General features: G+C 38.6%; 2 protein-coding genes and 1 non-coding gene across 3 annotated transcripts; 1 reads left to right on the forward strand and 2 right to left on the reverse strand.

The window, feature by feature from the left end:
- Positions 1-11,683: 11,683 nt before the first annotated feature.
- On the reverse strand, positions 11,684-11,790 carry LOC126796550 (small nucleolar RNA R71). The gene has a single exon (XR_007672392.1). It is a non-coding gene; the product is annotated as a small nucleolar RNA R71 (small nucleolar RNA).
- Positions 11,791-21,783: 9,993 nt separating this feature from the next.
- LOC126796507 (succinate dehydrogenase subunit 7B, mitochondrial-like) lies at positions 21,784-22,725 on the forward strand. Its single transcript, XM_050523349.1, has 4 exons — positions 21,784-21,881; positions 21,962-22,036; positions 22,113-22,215; positions 22,461-22,725. Exons 1-4 carry the CDS (start codon positions 21,837-21,839, stop codon positions 22,520-22,522), a joined length of 285 nt encoding a protein of 94 aa, XP_050379306.1. The 5' UTR covers positions 21,784-21,836; the 3' UTR covers positions 22,523-22,725.
- Positions 22,726-23,637: 912 nt separating this feature from the next.
- LOC126796499 (mitogen-activated protein kinase kinase kinase 17-like) lies at positions 23,638-25,201 on the reverse strand. Its single transcript, XM_050523341.1, has one exon. It carries the CDS (start codon positions 24,935-24,937, stop codon positions 23,885-23,887), a length of 1,053 nt encoding a protein of 350 aa, XP_050379298.1. The 5' UTR covers positions 24,938-25,201; the 3' UTR covers positions 23,638-23,884.
- Between the last annotated feature and the right edge of the window lie 1,316 nt (positions 25,202-26,517).

Here is a 26,517-nt window from a genome sequence, read left to right on the forward strand (position 1 = left end):
AGATGACTGGGGCATCATTATACTTGGGAGACTAATAAAATATAGACTTTTTTTTTTCAAGAGTTGAGAACTTACCAAGTTTGGCACTTTTGGCCTTCATTCACGTCTTTGGTACTGATATCATACAAAATGTATGGTAGTTAAAGTATATGCTATGCTATGCTACCCTTAGAAAAATGCTAAACACCCCAAAAGATTATACAAGAAAACATATATCAAATGATGTGGCATGTGCCACTTCATTCACCTTAATCCTAATAATATCCAACATGTCTATTTGTTAAAAATTTAGGGCTTCTTATAAAAAACTCACATTCCATACATTAAATTAGAAAAAAGTCAGGTAAGATTTCAAAATTAGAAAAAAAATCATATTCTTAAATCTCGTATAGCATTGCCACTAAAGTTGGAAGTATTTACAAGAATGCCACTATAGCTATCTCTCAGCCTGAAACAACTGAGGAGGTGCAGAATTCAGCGACGCAGAGTGAAGGCACGGGTTAGTCGGCGGCCGGTTTGAGGCTCAGTGGAGGTGCAGAATTCAGGCGCGGGAGGGAGGCGCAAGAGATGGAGTCATGGTTTGACGGTAGAGGTGCGGGGTGGAGACGTGCGTGAGTTGTGGTTTGACAATGGAGGTGCGGGGTGCAGACGCGGGGTGGAGGTGTGAGGTTGAGACGCGAGATTGAGTCGTGGTTTGACAATGGAGGCGCGGGGTGGAAGCGCAGGTTCACGGAAGATACACATATGCTGATTTTGAACGAATTTACCACTACTGCTATCACAGTAGCTATCACATTGTGTGTCAGATTAGCTATCACACTACCTGTCACAACAGAAAGTTAGTGTGACATCGGTTGTGACAGAAGGTGTGATAGTGGGTGTGACAAGGGTTGTGACAACGTGAGTTGTGGTTTGACAATGGAGGTGCAGGGTGGAGACGCGGGGTGGAGGTGCGAGTTTGAGACGCGATATTGAGTCATGTTTGATAATGGAGGCGCGGGGTGGAGATGCGGGGTGGAGGCGCATGTTCACTGCGGAAGATACACATATGCTGATGTTGAACGAATTTACCGCTGCTGCTATCACAGTAGCTATCACATTGTGTGTCACATTAGCTATCACACTACCTGTCACAGTAGAAAGTTAGTGTGACATCGGTTGTGACAGCATGTGTGACAGTGGGTGTAATAGGCTAGGGGTTGTGACAGCGTGAGTTGTGGTTTGACAATGGAGGTCCGAGGTGGAGACGCGGGGTGGAGGTGCGAGGTTGAGACGCAAGATTGAGTCGTGGTTTGACAATGGAGGCGCGGGGTGGAGGTGCGAGGTTGAGACGCAAGATTGAGTCGTGGTTTGACAATGGAGGCGCGGGGTGGAGATGCCGGGTGGAGGCGCAGGTTCACGGAAGATGTACATATGCTGATGTTGAACGAATTTACCACAGTAGCTATCACATTGTGTGTCACATTAGCTATCACACTACCTGTCAGATCAGAAAGTTAGTGTGACAACAGATGTGACAGTGGGTGTGACAGCGGTTACGACAACAGGTGTGACAGTTAGTGTGATAATGGTTGTGACAGCGGTTGTGACAGCGGTTGTGACAGAAGGTGTGACTGGTAGTGTGACAGAAGGTGTGACAGGTAGTGTGACAGTGGGTGTGGCAGGTAGTGTGACAGGAGGTGTGACATGTAGTGTGACAGAGGTTGTGAAAGTGGGTGTGACAGGTAGTGTGACAGGTAGTGTGACAGTGGTTGTGATAATAGTTGTTGCATCTTGTACAGTTAGTTGATTCAGAGTGGGTAATATATCAAATGAAAGAATGGAGCGAGATCTTTCTAACGGTACCAATTTCGTCAAAATCTATCGCCGGACGAGAAAGTTATGGCCGAAATTAGAAAAAGACAAAAAATAGTGAGAAAGGGAAAAACAGTCCATAAAATATTTTTAAGTGATTTTTTCTAATTTTGTTGACTTTTTTTTATAATTTCCACTTAAATGTGATTATCTTTTTATAATTAATTCATAAGTAATGACTTTTTTCTAATATAAGTTGGGAGATAGTACTTTTTTCTAATTTGCCGAAAAAAAAAACTGATTTGATTTTGGGTATAATCATCACCTCTAGGTTCATCATTACCTAGTCATCCACTCACTTCCTCCTTTATCACATACTTTCTCATTTATCACTCACTTCTTCCATAACCACATACTTCCTCATTTATCACCAACTTCTTCCATAACCAATCACCTCACTCACTACACCATTATCTCGCACTTTTCTTTACTTTTTCCACTATCATTCTTCTCTACAAAAACCTCTATTATCACCACCACCAAGGGGAAAAAGAGAGGGAGGAATATAACTTTTCCATCTACTCATCTCATTCTAAAAACACCAAGTTTCATCACCTCATCATCCACTGTTTTTCACACCCCATCATCAAGCAAGGAGGAATGAGAGGAGTCTAGCATCATTTGAGGATCTCCATCACCACCACCTTCATCACCACCATGTCAAGACCTTCATGAGTTCATCCACATCATCCTCAACTTGAGATTCACTAGTCACCTCTCTACTCTCTCTCTTTACTTTGATGTTCATAAACATGTTGAAGCTTGATATGAGCACTTTGTGCTACGTTCTTAATATGTTTTTACCTCTATTTGTACTTTTCTTAGCCCTTATTGTTGTATTATTGAGTCATTGAGTCACAATAGGAGTCTAGGATGGTTATGGATGTGTATTTGTGCTTAAACGAGTTAAAAACAAAGAATTGGTCTAGAGTCCTAGTTTGAGTAGGAATCCTTATAGGACTAGGAAACCTAGTTGAATTAGGAGTCTTCATCTTTTTTGGTCGCATTGGCTATATCTTAAGAGTCCTGTTTGCATTAGGAATCCTTGTTAGACTAGGAAACGTACCATTTGGGAAAGTCCTACTTGAACTCAAACTCTTATTACTAAACTTTCATAAATGAACTTTCTTGTTCTAGTAACTTACTTATTCTAGTAAGTTTCTTTTTTGCAAATTAGAAACTTTCCTAATCTAGTTGAGCTCATCTATTACATGTGTCTTTTTAAGATAACAAATGTCTAGATTAAGACATAAGTTTCGAAATGTATTATCTCTTCTTATTAATTTTAGTTCTTATTTTCAGATTTGAAGAGATAATTCAAGGAATAAAGAAGACCAATGCCATGCAAGACCCTTGAGGATTTGTAGGAGTTCAATGTCGTGTGAGATAGGAAGAGAATAGCACACGGCAAAGCTTGAGGAAGAAGCCTCTCACGGCTTGATGAAATGAAGGAGGCCATGCACTACATGGAGAGCTAACTCACGAAATGAGAAGTATAGATAAACAAGGAGTTGCTGTCCATATCCAAGGAGAAGAAGGAGTTATGCCGTGAATACCATTCAGGATTTAAAGGGAATTAATTTTGGATTTGATGAGATAATACAAAGCTTGAGGAAAAGAAGGAAGTTGTGTGCAACAAGGAAGCTTTGTTGCCATCCATATTCATCAAGGAAAAGAAGTCCAAGTCGTGTGAAGCTTTGGAGATTATCTAGGAGATGTCGTGCCTTTAAATCAACTAAGGGAAAGGAGTCCAGTCGTGTAACCCTAGAGAATAAAGGAGATAAGAGCTTATTCTACAAGGAAAATATGGCAGCCATTCGATCTCATCATTGAAGAGGCATCCTAGCCGTGCATTCTCCATGGATCAACCCACAATGCCGAGCTGCTCTCCTCCTCCTTCCTCTATATAAGGCACGGCCTCCCTCACAATTCATTAGCTCAATTCTCTCACAAACAAAGCCAAAATTCTGCCAAAATATATCTAGAAAATTCAAGCCACAAATCTTCATCCATCACCACAAAACCGTGCTCATCTTCCTCCTCTCCAAATCGGAATCATCGTTGCTTCATCCATGGCTTGTAATTTTTATTTAGGTTTTCTGCAAATTTCGAATTCAATGTATGAATTATTGGATGATTATTTTGGTTATATATGAAGAACATAAATTCAGACTTATTTGGTTTTATGTTTTGATTGTATGAACTCATGAAATATGTGTGTATGCCGTGTGTTATGTCTTAGGGCAGTAGGATTTTTGATTTCTTTTTAGGTTTTATTTTGATTGATTCCTTGAATTTGTACATATAAATCAATGCTTGAGGAAGCCAAGGTCATGGTTCTCCTAAGGTTGCGATTTAATTCACCAAAGTGTTCATTGATTGAATATGCGCTTCGTGTTTCAATTATTGATACTTGTTTAGGGTTGTGATAATTCTAGGAATTTGCATGCTTAATCAAGATGAGTGAGGCCATGCTTGCTTACATGTCTCCAATTTGACTTAATATGTTCATGTGCTACTTTGTTGTTTAACTAGTACGCTTCGTTGTGTTGAACTCTTTTTAGCATATGTTTAGGATTGAACGCTTCATTGATTCTAAATAATTAAGAAGTCTTAACGATTAGATGAACTGCTTCGGACTCTAATTAGAATTGGAATTGAAATGGACTTATAAAGAATCGAAATTGTTGCTGCCTATATGTTGTTCTATGCGTGTCATACATGTTTCATGAGTAGAGTTCGTGTTTTGCTTATGTGATGAGTGGTAGATGAATTATATATAAGTAATTTAGGATTTATTTTAAGTTGTAGTTTTAGAATTCAAATCAAATCCCCCATTAACATGATAAGTGTTGAGTCCCTTTTGATTCCCCGGACTGAACGATCTCTGCTTATTCTATACTAAGATGATGTTTTTCAGGGTATTTTATAGACGTTCTAACAAAACGATCTATCAAAGCTTGTGTATTTGGTTATGAGTGAGTAGTTAGTTTGTTAGGCCTAGGGTGAAAGCCCTAGCCAATCTTGTATGACATTGATATAAATATTTTGTTTGATGCACTTTTCATTAGCACTCTAATATGATAGTTCAAAAGTTAAACATTCGTGCTTAAACTTAATCAATTTGGGTATGATTGTTTGCCATGACATGATGATTGATTAAGGCTTGATTAACCTTAGTTGTTTGAAGCATGATAGCATATCATATGTGCATATTAGAATTGTGAACTACAATCACTTAGAGATATGCATGGTTGGTTTGCATGATTTCTTCATCTCCAAATTTTATGCACTTAGGGTAATGCATTTGATACTTAACTGGATTCATATGCATGACTTGAGTAGTTAAGTACTACATCCGAGAGGGATACAAGGAGATAATTTGCTAGGTAGAGTGGCATCATTCAATTTAGTAGCATCATTGTTCACAAGAGAAGCTAGAGGTGGAAACCTTAAGTCCTAACTCTCATCAATTTCATCACATCTAGTTTCGCATAGCCTAGTTTACATTTTAAGTAGTCATTTAGTTTTTAGAAGTAACTCCACATCCGAAACAAATGTGAATCACTACACCATCTTGTATATATCCACCATGAATTTGGGTTCACTTGTAAGCCTTGATTTGTGACTTGTACATTTACATATTCTTCTAGCATCCCTTAGGCTCTCCTAGCTAGAGAGGATTTTTCCAATCCCTTAGATATGACATCCCCCTACTCACAATCTCACTACACTATAACTTGACCATTTATACCTGAGGGTGGCCTTTAAGTCGACAGTTCACTTTGATATCTTGGTGTAGTGGTCGAAAAAGGTTAATATGGTTCTTGGTAGGTCATGAAGAGAGATTGCCTCTTGGCAATTTAAGGTTTAAGTGTTGTAGTCAGTAGTAACAAATTTCTTTGTCATTTATAAAGTTAATATTGTTTTACTTCGGTGTGTGAATTAGAAGCTTTGTACTTGTTTTGGTGATTTTGTTGACGTAGCGAGAATAAGAGGTCACTAGGCCAAAAAAGGCCTTCATACCACACCATTCAGACAACATATGTTTTGGTATGTTGTTAGAATGCTTATCAACTTCTTTAGACAACATATAATCTTAGAAGTGATGTTTGAAGAGGGTGGTTATTGTACAATGTTTAAGAGTTTTCAACTTTTCTTGAACTCAAATAAATTTGAGAAACTTCAGACAACATATTAACATTATAAGCTGACTGAATATTTAGTGGGACATAAAAGTTAACATTATATGAACCGGTGAGTAAACCTCATTTGTTGCCAATTAATTTGAGTTGTTGACATCGTCCGTATATCATCAACTTATAAAAATTGTTCTAAAATATATTTTTATTTTAATTACATGAACTTGATCATCTACGGTTCATGGGTAAGTGAAAATGAAATTTTAATAAAATGATTTTAAATTTTATGGTGATCATGGACTAAGGTTAATGTCAAGAATAAAATCGGATTATGCATGTTATTATTAATATAGTATGGTCTATTTGTGTGTATATATATATTAATGGTAATAACAATATACATATACACGTTGCTATATTATATTTTATATTGTATTGTTGTGTAATTTGTTAAAGTTGGTGGATGGGACCGGAATGAAGGAAAATGTACATTTCGATAAATTGGTTTATTAAATGTGGTTATTTGATAATGATGGTGGAATGGATTGAAATAAAATAAAATGTACCTTCCGGTAAATTGGTTCATTGGTATAATTTTGTTAAATTGTGTCGTTGTGTGAGTCACTTGGATTTAGATACAACATTATCATATAGGGATTGATATGTTACACGTGTTGATTTTTTAACATTCGAATCTTGTTAAAAAGGATTTTTTGGTCTTCGGACATGGGTCACAGTGGTGACTGTGGCAATGAAATCGGGAATCAAGCTTTTAGCCGGGTAATTGGTTACGATTAGTTAGAGTTATAGTATGTCAGATGTTGCACAACATGGGGGTAACCTAGTGGAGTTACATGTGTCTCATGAGTGCATAATTTGAATGAAAATTGTCATATTTCTTGTTAGTTGATGTGTTGAAGTCTAAGTTCCAGGTAGGTAATTATATGATTTATGTGGTAATTATCCAATTGCATATTTATATGATATACAGCTTGAGTACATGATGTGGTTTACTCATACGGGGTTTATAAACTTACCGGGTTTATGTTCATAGCCCGGTGCCCCATTCTATGGTGTAGGGGTTGGTCTTGCATGTGAGGGTCAACGAGAATGAGGCACTGATGGTGCAGTGATAGCTATGAGGTGAGGAACTTGTCTTCGGTGGTTTTTCTTTTAGTTGTAATAAGGTGTCACAACCCCAAATTTTGAATAATGAAAATTCAAAATCAAGGTTGCGAAACTCCAAAATAACCTCAATATAATTGAAGCTACATTACAGCAGCTGAATATCCAACACCAAGTTTAAACAAACAACTTAGTTTACAACTTAAACACAAACTCACAATTTACGTCAAGTAAATAAATATAGTTTGTAGTTCCTCTCAACCCTCACCAAAAACTAAAAGAAACTGCAGCAAAGACGGCAATAGCTGGGCCCCACTGCCTAGCTGCATAACCCTCCACAGCTACTAGATATCACCTTCAGCTCGATTCCCTGCACCATTGATTGGTACACTGAGATTACAAACAGAAACCCGACAATATGAATTCAACATCAATAACCATGACAACACTATCACCACACCCACACATATAACATCATTTTCCACAATCAGCAAAATTCTCAATCCATCATGAACACACAGTCGACAACAACAACATCACAACGAATGTCACAACAACATCACCAACAACCAACCCACACTCACACAACATTGGAAATGAATACCAACACACACTCACACAGTTTTCTGGGGTTTACAACAAACTTCTTAACGCCCCCACACACTCACAATTCACAACACCACAAGAAAACTCCCAACATAACACACAACAATAATACCCACTCACACAAAGATGCAAGCAAACAATTAGTGAATCCTGCTTGAAAGCGTACTTCAGGAATTCATGTAACTAGAAAATATGATAGTATAATCCCTGCATAAAATTTACTTTAGGAGATCATACTTATAAAAGAAAAGCACGAAAGGAAAGTTAGTGATTCCTGCAAAATAGCGTAGTTCGGAAAATCACTTAACATACAAATAAAATTAAAGAAGTAAGAAAACAATATTACAACACAACCAATAGCACCGACAACATCGCTACTTAACAGTTAACATAGCCCTTAACCATTAACTCTTTAAAACCATTTTTAATAAAATCTCATTTTACTTATCCATGGACTATATAGTCGATCAAATCCATATATTTTAAAACAAAACATATTTCAGAATGATTTTATTGATTAATGATCCTAGGACTATGTTAACACACTCAATACAACACTACAACATCACACAAACCAACAACGATATTGACACATCCACAACTAAATCCATTTTACCAGGAGGTAAATCTCCTACTCTCCCGGTCCATTCTTCCACAAACACTACTCAACACAAACCAATACAACACATAACAACATCAATGATACCGGAAGGTACATTTTATTCCATTCCGGCCAAACAACACTTTCACTATACAGTTATTCCATCCACGAACCTCCATTTTATCAAGAGGTACATTTTATTCTCTCTCGGTCTCATCATTCACACAATATTATCCGACAAAAGCATACACAATATAATCTCACAATTAATAAAGCATCACTATATAAACAATGTCAATATATGTACATTATAGTCACCATTTTAATGTACATATATATAACCCAATATATATCACAATCTCAAAATAAATTATAAGAAGTAATTTACTTAAATAGAAAAAAGTGTTAGTATACTTGAACTTAGTCACCTGATAGGAACACAAAGTGTGACGTTCTTAATGTTTATATGCCCTATTCTTATGCTTTGTTACTTCTTATTTAGTTGCTTTAGGTTCATATTTGACATATGTATGTTCTAAGTAGAGCTATTTCGAATTGAGATGAATTGATGATGAAATTGTGCTAAGTGTTAGAACTCCTGATTGAGCTAGGATTCCTTACTCGACTAGGACTCTACTTTCCTATTTTCATTCTTTCCTATTCCTTAATCGACGATTTCTTTTCAGGAAAGACAAATCATATTTGGAAAGAAAGGAAAGTTGCCGAGTTGCATTCCTAGTTGAACAAGGAAATCATATTCGAGTTGAAGAAAGAGAAGAGGAGGCCGGCCTAGCTACTCCTAGTTGGACCAAGAGATTGCCGTGCAGCCCTTAAAGAGATCTCCCTATTGGACTTGGTTTCCTACATCAAGTTGGATATGGAGTACATAAATCAAATCCATAACAAAAAGGATTTCGGTTTCCCAATTGGATTCTATTTCCTTTTGGCACAGCAAGAAGGCTTCCTACACCTCTATATATAGAGGTCGGCCTCTCCATTCAGGATGATCATCAGCCCTACACATAAACACAAGCCTAGCTTTGCCGAATCCATCCTTCATCCTTCCAAGAAATCCTAAAACCGATTCCACCATTCTCCACCTTTATCTATAGCCTTGAAGCACGATTGAGAAGAGGTTTCATCCATAGAAGTCTTGGCTACACCTTGTAGGATCGATTGATTGATAAAGTGTAACCATGATTCTCTCTTTATTTCAATTCGGTTTTTGGTTTTATTCTTGTTCTTGGATGAGTTGCGATTTGTGTAGAGTAATCTTGTATCAATTTTGTCTATGAAATAGCTACTTGATTCAACTTATGTAGAGGATTCGAAATTATGTTTTGGTTTTATGGAATTTCTGTTTGTTTTGGTTTCTGCCGAACCTTGTTCTTGATCAATTTTGATTTCTAAGTGTTATGTGTACGATTGTAGCATGATATTTAGGTTGTTGGATTAAAGACTTATGCTATGAACATGTTTATTCTTTTCTATATGATTTTCGAAATTGCATGATTGGGGGTTAAGTATGTGACATACTTAATGAATTCGATATGCATGGCTTTGGGATTATGTGGTAAGATGAACATGTTAGATTTCAATGAAGCCGAGTGGCAAGACTTGAATGTGTTAAGTGTCTATGCATATAGGTTACTGATTTGGAACTTAGATTGCATGATCCAACCTTAGTTGTTCAATATATATGGTTTCGGCATGATGCAAGAAAGACATAGAGCTTGGTTCGATTTCCTTTGTATGAGATGTTTTGGTGATTGTGTATGTGTTGGTTGGTTGATCACATGTATATATTAGTTTAGGGTTTATTTACTGTTTTTATGATTCAATCCGAAACTATATCAAACCTTAAAACCTTTATGAATTCGTGTAAGTATTGTGATCCTAAGCCCTGGCTGGATCCCCGGTTTGTGAACGATACCCTCTTGCTTTATACTACTATGATGTGTCAGGGTTAAATATTGATGTCGAGTAATCGAGCAATCATCAAATGGCGCCGTTGCCGGGGATCCATTAGAGATGGATCCCTAACTTTTACTACAAATTCATTGTGAATATTGTACATTTGTATATTCTTATTCTTATTTCGTGTAACATATAGTAATGTATCTGAGGTTGTTGTTTTGGTGCTTGAGTGAATGATTGTTGTAGGTTGTAAATCGAACGGAATAGGTAAAGTCCCTTTTGTTAATATTAGCCTTAACCCTTCATGCTAGCTCTCGAGTTTGCATGAGGTCGAGGGCGGCTTTTATTAACACTTGGAGTTTTGTCTAACACATGAGGTTAAGTCCAGCTGAGTAAGGGGCACGCTCTTTTATTACTCTGGTGCATGGGACCAAAATTGGATCTCAGAGAACTACTGACTGACATACATCTCGGTGATGGAGTCGATAGGGAGTTCGCTCTCCTTAGTTCAACAAATGAGTCCTACCATGTTCACTAGCTCTGATTGAGCTAAAGACCTTCTGAAACAAAGACTTGATCTTGTGTCTAGGCATCCATACTTAGGCCGCACGTCCACCTTGATTTACAACTTAGAATCAATCGATCGTTCAATCATTGAAACAGCAAAAAGAACTTGTGAATTGTATGAACTTGTGACAACGTAAAGAACTAACACTTGTAAACTTGACATAGTTGCCGTGCTCTTCCCCTTAAGTGTGCGTGTATGACTAAGGGAAGGCACGAATTTTGTGTATCCATTATGTATTCTTCAATGCTAACTCGTTACCTTTCATATAAACAGGTACTATGCATGTCCGAATTTTCTAAGAAGACACAAGAGCTCAAGGATCGAATTCAAGCACTTAGAGATTTAAACAACTCTTTCATAAGTAGACCTTTGAATTTCGAAACATCTCCAAGCAATTCACTCTTAAACTCTTCACCTAGATCAGAAGAAGAGGAAGATCTGTCCTTTCCCTTCGTCTTTAAGTCAGACTTAGACACAATTGCGGGCCGTGACATAATACCTGTTGGTGCTCCAATGGCACTCAAGAATGCATTCATTCCTACCACCCCGGAATCACCCTCATGCATTGCCTTCACTCCACCTGATGAAGCTAACTTCTCCATTCCTGTTCAATTGCTTGGGCAGCTGCCTAAGTACTCTGGTTCTTCAATGGAAGACCCTAATGTTCACCTTAGGGAGTTCTTGGACATTTGCAAGCTCCAATCGATACATCATCTTTCTCAAGAAGGCTTGAGGTTGCTTTTGTTTCCATTTACCCTTAAGGATGATGCTAAACGTTGGTTGTATTCTTTGCCTGCAGGAATTATCACTACATGGGACGAAATGACTAGGAGATTCTTGAAGCAATTCTTCCCTGCTCAACTCACGAAAAGACTTCGGAGGGAGATTCAGAACTTCACTCAAAAAGATGGTGATTCACTCTATGAAGCTTGGGAGGAATTTCAGGAACTACAAAGGAAGTGCCCTCACCATGGTATTTCGTTGGATGACTTGGTGCAATTTTTCTATGAAGGACTCGACACCACCAATAAGAGCATGGTGGACTCGGCATGTGGCTGCACCTTCATGAACAAGACCGGTCAAGAAGCTTATACCTTGATTGATGACTTGGCTGACAACAATCGCCAATTTAGTTCCAAGGAGAAGAGAGGAAGCAAGAGCCGTGGGGTGTATGATGTTGATGCAAGGAACCAGATGGCGACTTTAGAAAGGAAGCTTGACGTGCTAGTCAAGGCATTCAATGGTTCGAGCATCAACCCTCAAGCATGCGGCATTTGTTCTTTCAAGGATCACACTACTGACAATTGTCCAAATGGTGCAATGACTGAAGAATAGTTGAACTTTATGGGGCAACAAAGGCCTAGGTACGATCCATACTCGAACACATACAACCGTGGACTTAGAGATCATCCAAATTTTCGTTGGAGCAACAATGCTCAACCATCCAATGCTCAAGGTCAAGGACCTCGTCCTTCAGGTTTGTTTGTGAGGCCTCATGTACCTCAAGGTTCTGCTCCCTTTAACTCTAATGTTCATGGTTCAAATAATGTATCTTCACCTAACTATGATGAACTTTTGAAGTCTCTTGCTCAAGGGCAACAAAATCTAAACTCTGCTACTCAAGCTTTAGTTACAGGTCAACAAGCTCATTCTAAGGACATAACCGAGCTTAAGAAGCAGATGGGACAAGTGATCGATTTCATGGGCAAAATCCATGAAGGAGGGAAGTTGCCGAGCCAAACTGAGCCTAATCCGAACGTAAAGGCCATGGTGACACGAAGTGGGAGGACCTTGGATGCTCCAATGCAGCAACACAAGAAGGCCGTGCCTTCTAAAGGACAAGAGGCCGAGAATTACAATGTCAAAGACTTAGAGAAGGACCCTGCCTCCTCTAAAGCCAATGGTGCCGTGCCTCTACCAAAAGAAGATCATGTTGTGCATGACAAAGGTAAGGATCCCAACTCTAGTGGTTTGGTTTCAACTAATGATCTTCCTCGTGTTCCCTTCCCTAGTAGATTTGCAAAGCAAAAGAAGGATGACTCTGATCAAGCCATGCTCGACATTTTCAAGAAGGTGGAAGTGAACATGCCTCTTATTGAATGCATACAACAAAATCCTAAGTATGCTAAGTTTTTGAAAGAATTGTGCACCAATAAGAGGATGACTCGAGAGAAGGAGGTTGTTACAATGAGTGAGACGGTTTCTGCCGTGCTCCAAAGGAAGCTACCACCAAAGCTTAAGGATCCAGGGAGTTTTTCTATCCCTTGTACAATCGGAAACATGACATTTGAAAAGATAATGTTAGACTTAGGTGCATCTATTAATGTAATGCCGCACTATATCTATGAGAACCTAGGTCTAGGTGATTTGAAACGTGATAATGTTGTGATTCGATTGGCTGATTGTTCCAACAAAGTCCCTTTGGGCTATGTTGAAGATGTTCTTGTGCAGGTTTCGAGCTTGATCTTTCCTGCCGACTTCTATGTCATAGACATGGAGCCAACGGAGGCAGATGACAAGGAGGTTCCTATCTTGTTAGGCCGCCCCTTCATGAGGACTGCACGAACGAAAATAGATGTGTTTAGTGGATCACTCACCTTTGAGTTCGATGGTGAAGTGATTAGCTTCAACATCTTTGAAGCTATGAGGTATCCTCTGTCGGAGTTAAGTGATTGTTTTTCAGTTGACATACTTGATTCCCTTGCAGATAACTATCTTGATACTTTGACAAATGACGAGTTGGCACTCACCATTGCCCAAGGGGCCGGATTTACAAGTGATAGCTCAAACATTTCTGTGCTAGAAGCTAAGGAGGCCGTGCCATCCTTCATTCACGAAACCATGACCTCTCTTGAGGTTGCACGTGAGGTAAGCTTTGTCTCTCCTAGTCCAATTCTCTTAACTACTAACAAGAATCTTCCTTCTGTGGTGCAAGCTCCAAAGCTTGATCTTAAGGTTCTTCCGGACCACTTGAAGTATGCGTTTCTAGGAGAAGAGGATACATTGCCCGTGATCATTTCATCTGCACTAAATGAGGAGCAAGAAGAGAGATTGATTGAAGTGTTGAAGAGACACAAGACGGCAATAGGATGGACCTTAGCCGACATCAAGGGGATCAGCCCTACCATGTGTGTGCATCGAATATTGCTAGAAGATGGTGCCAAACCAACTAAGGAAGGTCAGAGACGCCTTCATCCACCAATGATGCAAGTTGTAAAGGATGAAATCACTAAGTTGCACGATTGTGGCGTGATCTACCCCATCTCGGATAGTAGGTGGATCTCTCCCATTCAAGTTGTGCCAAAGAAGTCAGGCATCACGGTGGTGAAGAACAAGGACAACGAGTTGGTCCCTCAAAGGACAGTGACCGGACATAGGGTATGTATTGACTATAGGAAGCTCAATGCGACAACAAGGAAGGACCACATGCCATTGCCATTCATTGATCAAATGCTTGAGAGGTTAGCTGGTCACTCTTTCTATTGTTTCCTTGATGGATATAGTGGATACAACCAAATAAGTGTTGCGGAAGAAGATCAAGAGAAGACTACGTTCACATGCCCTTTTGGTACGTTTGCCTATCGTCGCATGCCTTTTGGTTTATGCAACGCCCCAGGTACGTTCCAACGTTGTATGTATCATATTTTCTCCGAGTATATTGGTTCTAAAATTGAAGTTTTCATGGATGATTTTTCTGTCTATGGTGAAGATTTCGAAACTTGTTTAGAAAATGTTGAACTTGTGCTCAAACGTTGTGAGGAAACTAACTTGGTTTTGAATTGGGAAAAATGTCACTTTATGGTCACGCAAGGCATTGTCTTAGGTCATATTGTTTCATCTAGAGGAATTGAGGTTGATAAGTCTAAAATAGATCTTGTGCGTCACTTACCCCTCCCCACAAGTGTGAGGGATGTTCGATCGTCTCTTGGACATGCAGGTTTTTATCGTAGGTTTATCAAGGATTTTTCCAAGATTGCGAGACCAATGAGTTCATTGCTTCAAAAAGACGTCCCATTCAACTTTGATGATGATTGCAAACATGCATTCGAGACCTTGAAGAAGCTCCTAACTTCAGCACCGATCATGGCACCGCCGGAGTGGTCCTTGCCATTCGAGTTGATGTGTGATGCCTCCGACTATGCAGTTGGAGCCGTGCTAGGGCAGAGGAAGGACAAGCAGCCCTACGCCATCTACTATGCGTCACGAACACTCAATGATGCTCAACAAAACTACACCACCACTGAAAAAGAACTTCTTGCCGTGATCTTTGCTCTAGATAAGTTTCGTTCTTACTTACTTCAATCTAAAGTTATTGTTTACACTGATCATGCAGCTTTGAAGTATTTAATGACAAAGAAAGATGCCAAACCGAGATTGATTCGATGGATTCTTCTACTCCAAGAGTTTGATCTCGAGATCAAGGACAAGAAGGGAAGTGACAATGTTGTGGCGGATCATTTGAGTCGTTTGGTAAGAGATGCCGAGCCCTTGGCCATCCAAGAGAACTTTCCGGATGAGCAACTCTTTCGAGTTGAGGTACGTGAGCCATGGTATGCAGATATTGTCAATTATCTTGTTTCTAAGCAATTTCCGGATACATTATCGCATGCTCAAAAGAATAGACTTAAGGCATTAGCTAAGTACTATGTTTGGGATGAACCATACTTGTGGAAACATTGTGTTGATCAAATCATTAGGAGGTGTGTCCCGGAACATGAACATCATTCTATACTTACTTTTTGCCATTCTGAATCTTGTGGAGGACATTTTGGTTCACGTAGGACTGCTCTTAAGGTGTTAGAATGTGGTTTCTTTTGGCCTACGATTTTTAAAGATGCATATCATTTTTGCATGACTTGTGATAGATGCCAACGCATGGGAAACTTAGGATCTAGAGATCAAATGCCTATGACACCGATTATATATGTCGAAATTTTTGATTGTTGGGGTATTGATTTCATGGGACCTTTTCCTAGCTCAAATGGTTACTTATACATACTCGTTGGTGTTGACTATGTTTCGAAATGGGTGGAAGCAAAGGCCACCCGGACTAATGATTCTCGAGTTGTTGCAGATTTCCTTCGTTCTAACATTTTCTCTAGGTTTGGTATGCCGAGAGTTATCATTAGTGATGGAGGATCTCACTTTTGTAACCGTACCATTGAGGCGTTGTTGAAGAAGTATGGGATCAAGCATAAGGTTGCTACGCCTTATCACCCCCAAACAAGTGGACAAGTGGAGCTATCTAATCGTGAGATCAAGAGAATTTTGGAGAAATCTGTTGGACCATCACGCAAGGATTGGTCTCAACGATTGGATGATGCTCTTTGGGCCTATAGGACGGCATACAAGACTCCCCTAGGCATGTCACCATTTCGACTAGTCTATGGCAAGGCGTGCCATCTTCCTGTGGAGCTTGAACATCGTGCATGGTGGGCTGTGAAGAATTTTAACATGGATATTGATGAGGCCGGATTACATAGGAAGCTACAATTGCATGAGCTTGAAGAGATTCGAAATGAGGCCTATGATTCGGCAATGGTTTACAAGGAGAAGACTAAGACATTCCATGACCGCATGATTAGGAAGAAACACTTTGTCGTTGGGCAGAAAGTTCTTTTGTTTAATTCTCGACTTAGATTGTTTCCGGGCAAGCTCCGTTCTAGGTGGCTTGGACCGTTTGTTGTTACTAATATTTTTCCTTCTGGTGCTATCAGGATTAAAGGTGTTGTGATTAATAAGGAATTCACGGTCAATGGACATCGCTTGAAGCCGTACTATGAGAATTTTGTGGCACATAACGTGGAGGAGACGTCTCTCCTTGATCCTACGGCAAGCAAGTGATGCTTTGAAGAAGTCTAGGCTATAGACTCTAAACTTAAGCCAATGAAGGAGCCTTCAACGAGTGTTTGCATTTTCTTATCCCTTAACTCTTTCTAATTTTCGTTGCTTATCATATTGTACATTGAGGGCAATGTAAGTTTTAAGTGTGGGGTGGGGTATACATCATTCGTTGAATTCTAGTGTTTGATGCTTATGTGTTTCAATTTTGTGTTTTGATTTTCAAAATTTTAGTGTTATTTTAGTTCTGTTTTTCGATTTTTGAAGTTGCTTAGTTGTTTTGTTTTTGTTTTGAGTCCTAGGTATGCCTTTGACTGTCTAGGATGAGTTGATCTTTGAATTTATGGTTGATAGATGAGCATGATATTGGAATGAACTTCATTGTTATTTGATGGTTAATCGATGTGTAGATTTTGTACGAACATGTAGTAGATGAGGATTTTGAAACTTAGGTACAGAATGAGCATGTTCCTTACTTGTTTGAATTCATGTAACCTATGTGAGATTCGAGCCATATACTTGTGCCTTTCTTTGGAGAGTTATTCTATCGTTTCTTGGCTTTATAACCTCATTACATCTATTTTGATCAATTCATATGCCATAGAATTGCAATGAACTAGAGAATGCTAGAACTTACTTTGTGAAACTTTCGAAGCTTTATGTCATAATATACTCTGATTTTGAAAAGGATTGTTGGATTTTTTTAGGATTTCCACCACTTTAAGCCAAAAAGCCGTATATCCCTATTTTGAGCCCTGCTTGGGACACCTTAGTGTTAACCCTTTGAGCCTACGTTAAGCCTTTTCTTTCGTTACCAACATGTTATATCCTTGCTTAGTGTAGTTATATCTCTACCTTGTCTTTGAGGCTTGGCAGAGCCGATTTTGGATGTTAATATGGAGTGATGATTTGATTCAAGTGTGGGGTTACACTATTGTATGTATTTTATGCTGTGAAAAGAGAATGAAAAGAAAGAAAAATGTATTGAAGCCGTGAGAAAAGAAAGAAGAAAAGTATGTGCACGGCAAGAAAAGGAAAAAAATGAAAGAAAGAATGATGAAAAGATCTCGGCATACATGTTGTCTTTGGTGAATTTGGAGTTGTGATGTATTTGTTGAAGGCTCAATAATGTTATACTTCAGCCTTTGTTCGTTTTCACTATGTTTAAAGTGAAGAATGGGTCCAACATGATGATATTTGGCCCTTGTTTTATGAAGTATGGCGACATAAGGTGGATGTTTTGCTCTGCTAAGTCTTGAGGATGACCTTTGTGATTCCTTTTACCTTGAAAATAATACCCATGCCGAGCCTAACTATCCCTTTTCTAAAGATCCGCATGATTCTTAAAATGAGTAGCTCTTGATTTGTGGAGTTTGTTTCATAAGTAAGCATATGGTTTGGGTTCATTTGTGCATATGATTGGTATCTTTCATGAGGTTTTCGATTTTTCACTATGTTCATAACTCTTGTGTGTGAAAAGCTTTTAAGCATATGCCATGTTCTTGAGAGAAAAGATTGGAGTGCATATCCTATGTGAGTTGAATTTGAACTTGTTTTGAACATGTCGAGCTTAATTTCATCTTTGTTTCTGCCATGTCTTACTTGTTAAATGAAATCTCATGTTTATTAACCATTGAATTCAACCTATCTATTTTGATTGAGTGTTATTCTTGATGCTATGAGTTTGAAGATCTCTGAGACAAAATGTTGAAGGCATTAGTGTTGTGTCGTTAGTATTGTTGTTTTGATTTTGTTTTCTGTTGTGATTTTCTTTTTTAGTGTTTGCTAAGGGACTAGCAAAGTCTAAGTGTGGGGTTGTTGATAGGAACACAAAGTGTGACGTTCTTAATGTTTATATGCCCTATTCTTATGCTTTGTTACTTCTTATTTAGTTGCTTTAGGTTCATATTTGACATATGTATGTTCTAAGTAGAGCTATTTCGAATTGAGATGAATTGATGATGAAATTGTGCTAAGTGTTAGAACTCCTGATTGAGCTAGGATTCCTTACTCGACTAGGACTCTACTTTCCTATTTTCATTCTTTCCTATTCCTTAATCGACGATTTCTTTTCAGGAAAGACAAATCATATTTGGAAAGAAAGGAAAGTTGCCGAGTTGCATTCCTAGTTGAACAAGGAAATCATATTCGAGTTGAAGAAGGAGAAGAGGAGGCCGGCCTAGCTACTCCTAGTTGGACCAAGAGATTGCCGTGCAGCCCTTAAAGAGATCTCCCTATTGGACTTGGTTTCCTACATCAAGTTGGATATGGAGTACATAAATCAAATCCATAACAAAAAGGATTTCAGTTTCCCAATTGGATTCTATTTCCTTTTGGCACAGCAAGAAGGCTTCCTACACCTCTATATATAGAGGCCGGCCTCTCCATTCAGGATGATCATCAGCCCTACACATAAACACAAGCCTAGCTTTGCCGAATCCATCCTTCATCCTTCCAAGAAATCCTAAAACCGATTCCACCATTCTCCACCTTTATCTATAGCCTTGAAGCACGATTGAGAAGAGGTTTCATCCATAGAAGTCTTGGCTACACCTTGTAGGATCGATTGATTGATAAAGTGTAACCATGATTCTCTCTTTATTTCAATTTGGTTTTTGGTTTTATTCTTGTTCTTGGATGAGTTGCGATTTGTGTAGAGTAATCTTGTATCAATTTTGTCTATGAAATAGCTACTTGATTCAACTTATGTAGAGGATTCGAAATTATGTTTTGGTTTTATGGAATTTCTGTTTGTTTTGGTTTCTGCCGAACCTTGTTCTTGATCAATTTTGATTTCTAAGTGTTATGTGTACGATTGTAGCATGATATTTAGGTTGTTGGATTAAAGACTTATGCTATGAACATGTTTATTCTTTTCTATATGATTTTCGAAATTGCATGATTGGGGGTTAAGTAGGTGACATACTTAATGAATTCGATATGCATGGCTTTGGGATTATGTGGTAAGATGAACATGTTAGATTTCAATGAAGCCGAGTGGCAAGACTTGAATGTGTTAAGTGTCTATGCATATAGGTTACTGATTTGGAACTTAGATTGCATGATCCAACCTTAGTTGTTCAATATATATGGTTTCGGCATGATGCAAGAAAGACATAGAGCTTGGTTCGATTTCCTTTGTATGAGATGTTTTGGTGATTGTGTATGTGTTGGTTGGTTGATCACATGTATATATTAGTTTAGGGTTTATTTACTGTTTTTATGATTCAATCCGAAACTATATCAAACCTTAAAACCTTTATGAATTCGTGTAAGTATTGTGATCCTAAGCCCTGGCTGGATCCCCGGTTTGTGAACGATACCCTCTTGCTTTATACTACTATGATGTGTCAGGGTTAAATATTGATGTCGAGTAATCGAGCAATTATCATCACCGCCAAGAGTGACGTTGAACAAGGTGAGGTTTACTCACCTTAAAGCTCGCTGCAATTTTAGTCCACATGATCAAACACAAGCTTCTACTTAATCACCTAAGTAAAACAAATGAACTTAGTAAATAACCAAATCAAACACACTTTAATGAACGTAACTCTTAGTCTCCAAACACAAAGATTGCCGAAGCGGCAACCATCCTCCTTGACCTACCAAGATCCGCGGAGAACCAACACCTTAACGCTACACAAATGCCCAACACAACCCTCCACAACCAAACTGAGAATATTCAAACTCCCGAAAACAACCAACATCAATTTCAACCTAAAATCACCAACCATTTAACAACAACTAACTTACTCAAGAATTAACCTAACACATGAAAATGACATATGTAAACGCTCGTATCGACGAACACATCACAATAGAGCAAACCACTACTCCGAAACATTACCCTACACGCCGCTGATAGTGGCGGCACCGCCATCTTTTCCCATGACCACCAATAATGACCAAAAATCACCACCAGCATCTAAACAACATTTCCAACAACTTTTTAGTTGACAACAAAGTCTAAATCCAAGTCTAAATAGCCCAAACGACAAAGAACATAAAATCGGCACTATTCATCGACCCTAGAAATTGAAATTCTTGATTCGAGTACTTACACTTCGATTTGGATCGATTCCTTTGTGGGAATGTTGGGACTGAGACAAGCAAAACCCCCCAAGAATATCGAGCTATGGCGGCTGGAGGAGGTGGCGTCGACACGTTAGTACCTTCCGACGGTTACTGCACCATGTGTGGTTGTCGCCGGCGTGCAACGCGTAGATCAAAGATGCAAATCGTCGAGCCCGTCAGTTTGATAGGTGCACGACGTGAGGCGATGTCAGATGGTGGAGAAATCGACCGAAGAAGATTTTTTAGTCGGGTGAACAGTACTTGAGCTCAGGTGAACAGTAACCGAGCTGCGTTCGGAGTAAAAAAAAACGATTTTCTTAATTTCTAATCTCCTCTCTTTCCTTTTATACTCTTTCTAAAATCGGCAACTCAACTTTTGAGTCCACGTGACTTAATCGAATAACCCTCTTTTGGTTTTCGAAACAATTTCCACCCTGAACAACGACCAATTGAAAGGCGTCGAGTGTGAATTTAATCGAATTACCATTCTATTAATTCCGAGAAATTAAAAGAAATGAAATAAAAAATCGTGTTATTATAATGGGGTAGAGGGAACTTTGCATTTTCAATTCGCTACTTGTATGTACACATTTGGTAATGTAATTTTGAGTTTTCTGAGTTTCACTTTTAAATTCAGTTAATGGTACTTGGTTATTTATAATAACTATTAAGTATTTGGAGATTACTTTAGAGTTTATCAAGATTCGCATTTAAATTTTATTATTCGAAATTTTGGAGTTGTGACAAACATGGTCTTGCATAAAATAAAGCATAACAACTCTTTATCTTATTAAAAACCAATCTTACCACAAAAACTTTAATGTGCCCCATATTTATAAGTTTGTGTTGATATTACGAGATTAATGCCACTAAGCGCGTTACGTCTTCAATTTGTATTTTATTCAACTTCTTAATAAAATGACATATTTTAAGAAGGCGGAAACGGTGCCGCCAAACCAAATGATGTTGGGCAAGAGTAGGGTTGTTTTATGCGTATTTTGTATGTATTTGTACACACACAAAACGTAGTAAATACAAGAGTAATGTATCTATAAATGAACAAGTCGGTATCGGAAGTGTTGGCTTTCAAGTTTCAAGTGAATCCCCGATGGCGTTTCTTCTCAAAAGTTCGGTCGCTTCACATTTCCGTCAGGTATTTAAATCCGCCGTCGTTTTTTCCGGATATCTCGCGGCTCGCCGGAATTCTCTAATCCTTTTTTAATTTTCACCCAGACGGTCACCAACTCCGATTCACTCTCCCTCACGCGCCGCCACTTGCACGTCGCGCCAGGGCCTCGCGAGCAAGCTGTGAGTCTTAAACAAGATAGGATTCTACTTTTATAGGGTTTTTGGGTAAGGCTCTGCTAATCTGTATTGTCTGCAGCTCTTGGCAGCGGACCCGTCTCTAAGGCGATTCAAGTCCCATAAGAAGGGTGTCTTGGCCATCCGAAGGATCAGGAAGCTTCTCCCACTTGTTGTTCTTGCTGGTACTTACTCCGCTCTCTGCTACTCGTTTTCTACTTGTGTTTTGGATCATTATTCGGAGAACCCAACCAGATTTAACTTCTGTTTGAAAACAGTATGATGAAATGCATTGCATGATACTTGTGACTTGGGTACTTATATTGTAACTTGGTTTGTTCAGATGAGACAGCCTCAAGCACTTGGTGTTGGGTTTTGCTTTGTTACTGTGTTTTCGAGTACTCATGTTACGTTTTATCGTCTTGTTCAGGTTGCTGCTATGAAATATACATAAAAGCGGGGATGAAGCAGGAGGCTAAGGCACAGGCATAGGCTTCAGGTGCAAGAATAAGCAATTCTGTATTTCAATGGTGATTCCATCATGTCTGGAAACAATATAAATGAACTTTATGGTTTCTAAATTGTGCTAATAAGCAGAAAATACGTTTTCCTGACGGCTTTTGAAGTATATGTTTCTGATTAATTTTAGGTTTTAGTTCTTAATAAAATCTAGTTTAATTGGCACTTTGGAACAAGTTGAATGAAAGCAGTCTGTTTTTTAATGTTCTGCATAGCCGCAGTGTTTCTAAGCCGGAGTTGCAGAGGAATGCATCACTCGATTTGTATTTTATGTTATTTTTTGTTGTCCCCTCATTATCTCATTATCTGTGTGTGATTCCAAGAACCAACCTCCTTCCTCTTGATCCGATTTCCATCTTAAGAAACCAAACATGTATTCCTGAATTCTTTGATTCTGTTAAATTTGAGTGATGGACCTGTAGCTTTTACCGAGTCATTATGTTTGTTCTTGGGATACATTAAGCTAAGAAGAGCGAGTGATGATAGGAATAATTTGTGAGCAACAGCTGTTTGATAAGAATCTCTACTACTGTTATGTTCTCCTTGTGTTTGTTTGAAGTAATCGAGTATATAGGTCCATGTAAAACTGGAATTGGCAACAAATGTGTAACAATATATGTAGTCCACTCAGTAAACAAAGGTTCACCTTTTTCGTCTCCTTCTTCCTTCATTTTTCTATCCAACTGCATAGATTCTCTATTAACAGAATAGAGAAGTTCACTTCAGGGTTCAAGACTGTCCACTTTTCGAGCTAAAGAATGCTGTAGAAAAATTTATAAGAGAACCCTGATCCTGTAATCACGCATACAGCTGTTGCCTGACTTGCCTCTAACATATTAATTCGAGCTAAAAAAACAATTTATTCTAGGTTCTTATCATTTGTGTTGTTCGTGAAAAGCTAAAGATAAGCTATACAATTTAATAATAACCTCGCTGTGTTAAATGGAGACTAAGAAGTTTCTGAGAATATATAGCTATCAATATGTAATAATCTCCTAGCCTAAAAGAAAATCCACTTCAACATCCATATGTGTTTGTGCTTCCTTTATCTAATTTATACATGAATCTATTTTACAAATGCCTGTCCAACGAGACTGGTTGATATTAATCTGAACTTTTGCTGCAAATCTACGAATGTACAGGATACCAATGAATTGAATGCTACCATGGGAAAATGTCGACATGCTTCTCTTTCCACCTGCTAGCTTAGCTGTACAAAAATGGAAAGGAAACGTACCAACCTCATTTTCATCAAATGTATATGAAATCAGACTATCTACAATTTCTTCTGCTCTGCGCTGTAGTATGGACTTGAGAGTATATATTATTCTGACGCTATCTAACAGTGATCCAGAATTCAGATGACTCAAAGTGACACACAGGCTTCACTGTATTTCTGCTCCTTTCATCACTGCACCTCGAGAACGGATTTCTGACGGCGAACTCGTTCCCTTCACAACTCTCATCTCCACAATCAGAATTACATTCAGACGTATCATCATAAGTTGCAATGTCGTCCAAAGTACTTGCTGGTGAGAATGTCTCGCCCTTTCTTGAAACTCTCATTGGATTTCCAGAGACAAAAGGATGGTTAAGTAGCTGCTCAGCAGACCACCTCCTTTTCGGGTCTCTCTCCAAGCATTTCGCTAGAAAATCCAGACCCTCGCTTGAAAAATGTCTTGGAAACTGAGGCCTCTCGCTGCTGCAAGCAATCTTCAAAACAGCGGCTACCGGATCGGAGATCTCAGCTGCCCAAGGAGCCCTTCCAGTGGCCATTTCAATCACAGTGCATCCCAATGACCAAATGTCGCAAGCGAAATCGAGCCCTTCGTTCCTCAAAACTTCAGGAGCCATCCACAATGGAGTTCCACCAATAGCAGTGGAAAGCACAGGGTTACCCTCATCCTTGAGCCTCTTGGCGCAGCCAAAGTCTGCCAGCTTCACATTCCCTGAGGAGCTCAAGAGCACATTCTTGCACTTGAGATCACAATGCACGATCCCCTTTTTGTGAAGATACTTGAGACCATGAAGAATCTCTCTCGAGTACAAACGAACCACGTCTTCATCGAAAGCACCCGCAAAGATCTGAGCCACGTCTGACAAACTACCCCCTGCCATGTACTCCAAGAACACATTGCATGACTTCCCTCTACCATTTTCGATCCCCATGCATCGAACAACATATGGGGAGTTCAGACTCTCGAGAATCATAGCCTCATTCTCAAGAGCAAGGGCTCCATCACAAGACTGCGAGGATTTCACAACGAAAAGTCCTCCTGTGGATTTGCTCATTGCCAAATGGACACTTCCAAAAGAACCTGATCCAACCAGCTTGCCCTTCATCCATTCACCAGGCAGAGGAGATGTGCATTCATCAATTCTTCCCATAATTTCTTCTCTATTTTTCTTTGAAAATATACTCTGATATCTTGAGTTGGGCACAGAATAAACCCAATTCAAAATATGCAGGTACTAACGGACGTAAATAAAAAAGTTAGCAGTGAAAAAAAAAAACAAAACTCTTACTTTGTTGTTGGTTCAAGAAATGGAATGAACACGAGATTATGTATACAAAAAAAATGAACAAAAGATTAGAGCGGTTTTCCCTCGCAAGATGGAAAACCGCCCTAACAGTAGGGAAATGATCCCTTGTTTTTACAAGTTCTGGACTTTTGGTCTTTCTTCTTCTTCTTCTTCTCTTCCTGTCAAATACTAACAAGGATAAAAGGAAAATTGAATTTAGGGGTCTTGAATTTATATCAAAGCCATGATGGGAACAAAATGATTGGCTTCCCTAGTCTTGTGGAACAAAGTGTACCCCATTTCATGCCATTCATTCTGTTTTCTTGTTTTGGGATTCATTGAACTGATGCATATAGTAAAAGCCTAAAAGGAGTTATAATGTTATGTTTACTTGCCCTAAACATGGAAATCAAGAAATTACCAAACAAAAAAATATTGTTATTTCATATCTTGTTTTGATGTACTGGCTATAAAAATTTTACAAAGACAAAGTGGTACTCATTAATGCGGTATATGCACTGTACAACGGATTATAATATTTATAAAATTAAACTTTGCCAAATTTAAATTTCACCCCACCCATGAGCGTTAATTCTAAAGACATCACAACTCATGAAGGACGTTTGCCAAATTTATTAGTTAGTTCCTCAAATTTTAGAATTGAGATTAGATTTACCGATTGATATAACAATGAGGTTGTTGGAAGGGAAAAACCTTATCACTCTTGGTTGTCATAGACGTATAACTGATATGCAATATTATTTTTTACCACGAAACATGATGTGATGATATTATTGGCACTCTTGCAAGTAATATCGTAAACTACTTGTAGGATCACTATAATTATATATAATTATTTTGAGCAAAACCTTTAAGAAATGCTTCCTGATGCTTCCTCTTTTGACAAGTTTGAAAGCCAAGCAACTCTTCGAATCCAGCCTTACGCCTGAGCAAAGAAACTTGATTCACTTGTGATCTCATCTCCTGGTCGAGTCTTAAACTAGGCCAAAAATCAAAATTGACGATGATTTTTTACTGTTGTCTAATATATACCTTGCCATTGTGTATCCAATAATTTTCGGATACATGACTCAGAAAATAGACGAATACCATTGTCTATGAGCCCTTTTGGACAATTCTCAATTATAGAAGTACTATCGTCTGTTGATTAACATGAAGATAAGCGAGGAAAATTTCCTTGCATTTGGGTCATTTTCCTTGCATTAGGATCATTTTTTGTGGTATTTGAGTCTATAAAAAGCAAGAAATTTTGGGTCGTTCTATATGGTCATCACAACAAAGTTCACATTTTTGTGAAGCAGTTTGCAATTTTTTCATTGTGTATTAAGAACTAATTGATCTGAAACTCTATACAGGTATGAGATAAGCAGGAAATTGGAAACCATATAAGACGGTCGACCATTGGGGAGGAGAGGTTTGCTACA

Source organism: Argentina anserina, chromosome 5 (assembly GCF_933775445.1).
Source record: "Argentina anserina chromosome 5, drPotAnse1.1, whole genome shotgun sequence".
NCBI classification, from domain to species: Eukaryota; Viridiplantae; Streptophyta; class Magnoliopsida; order Rosales; family Rosaceae; genus Argentina; species Argentina anserina.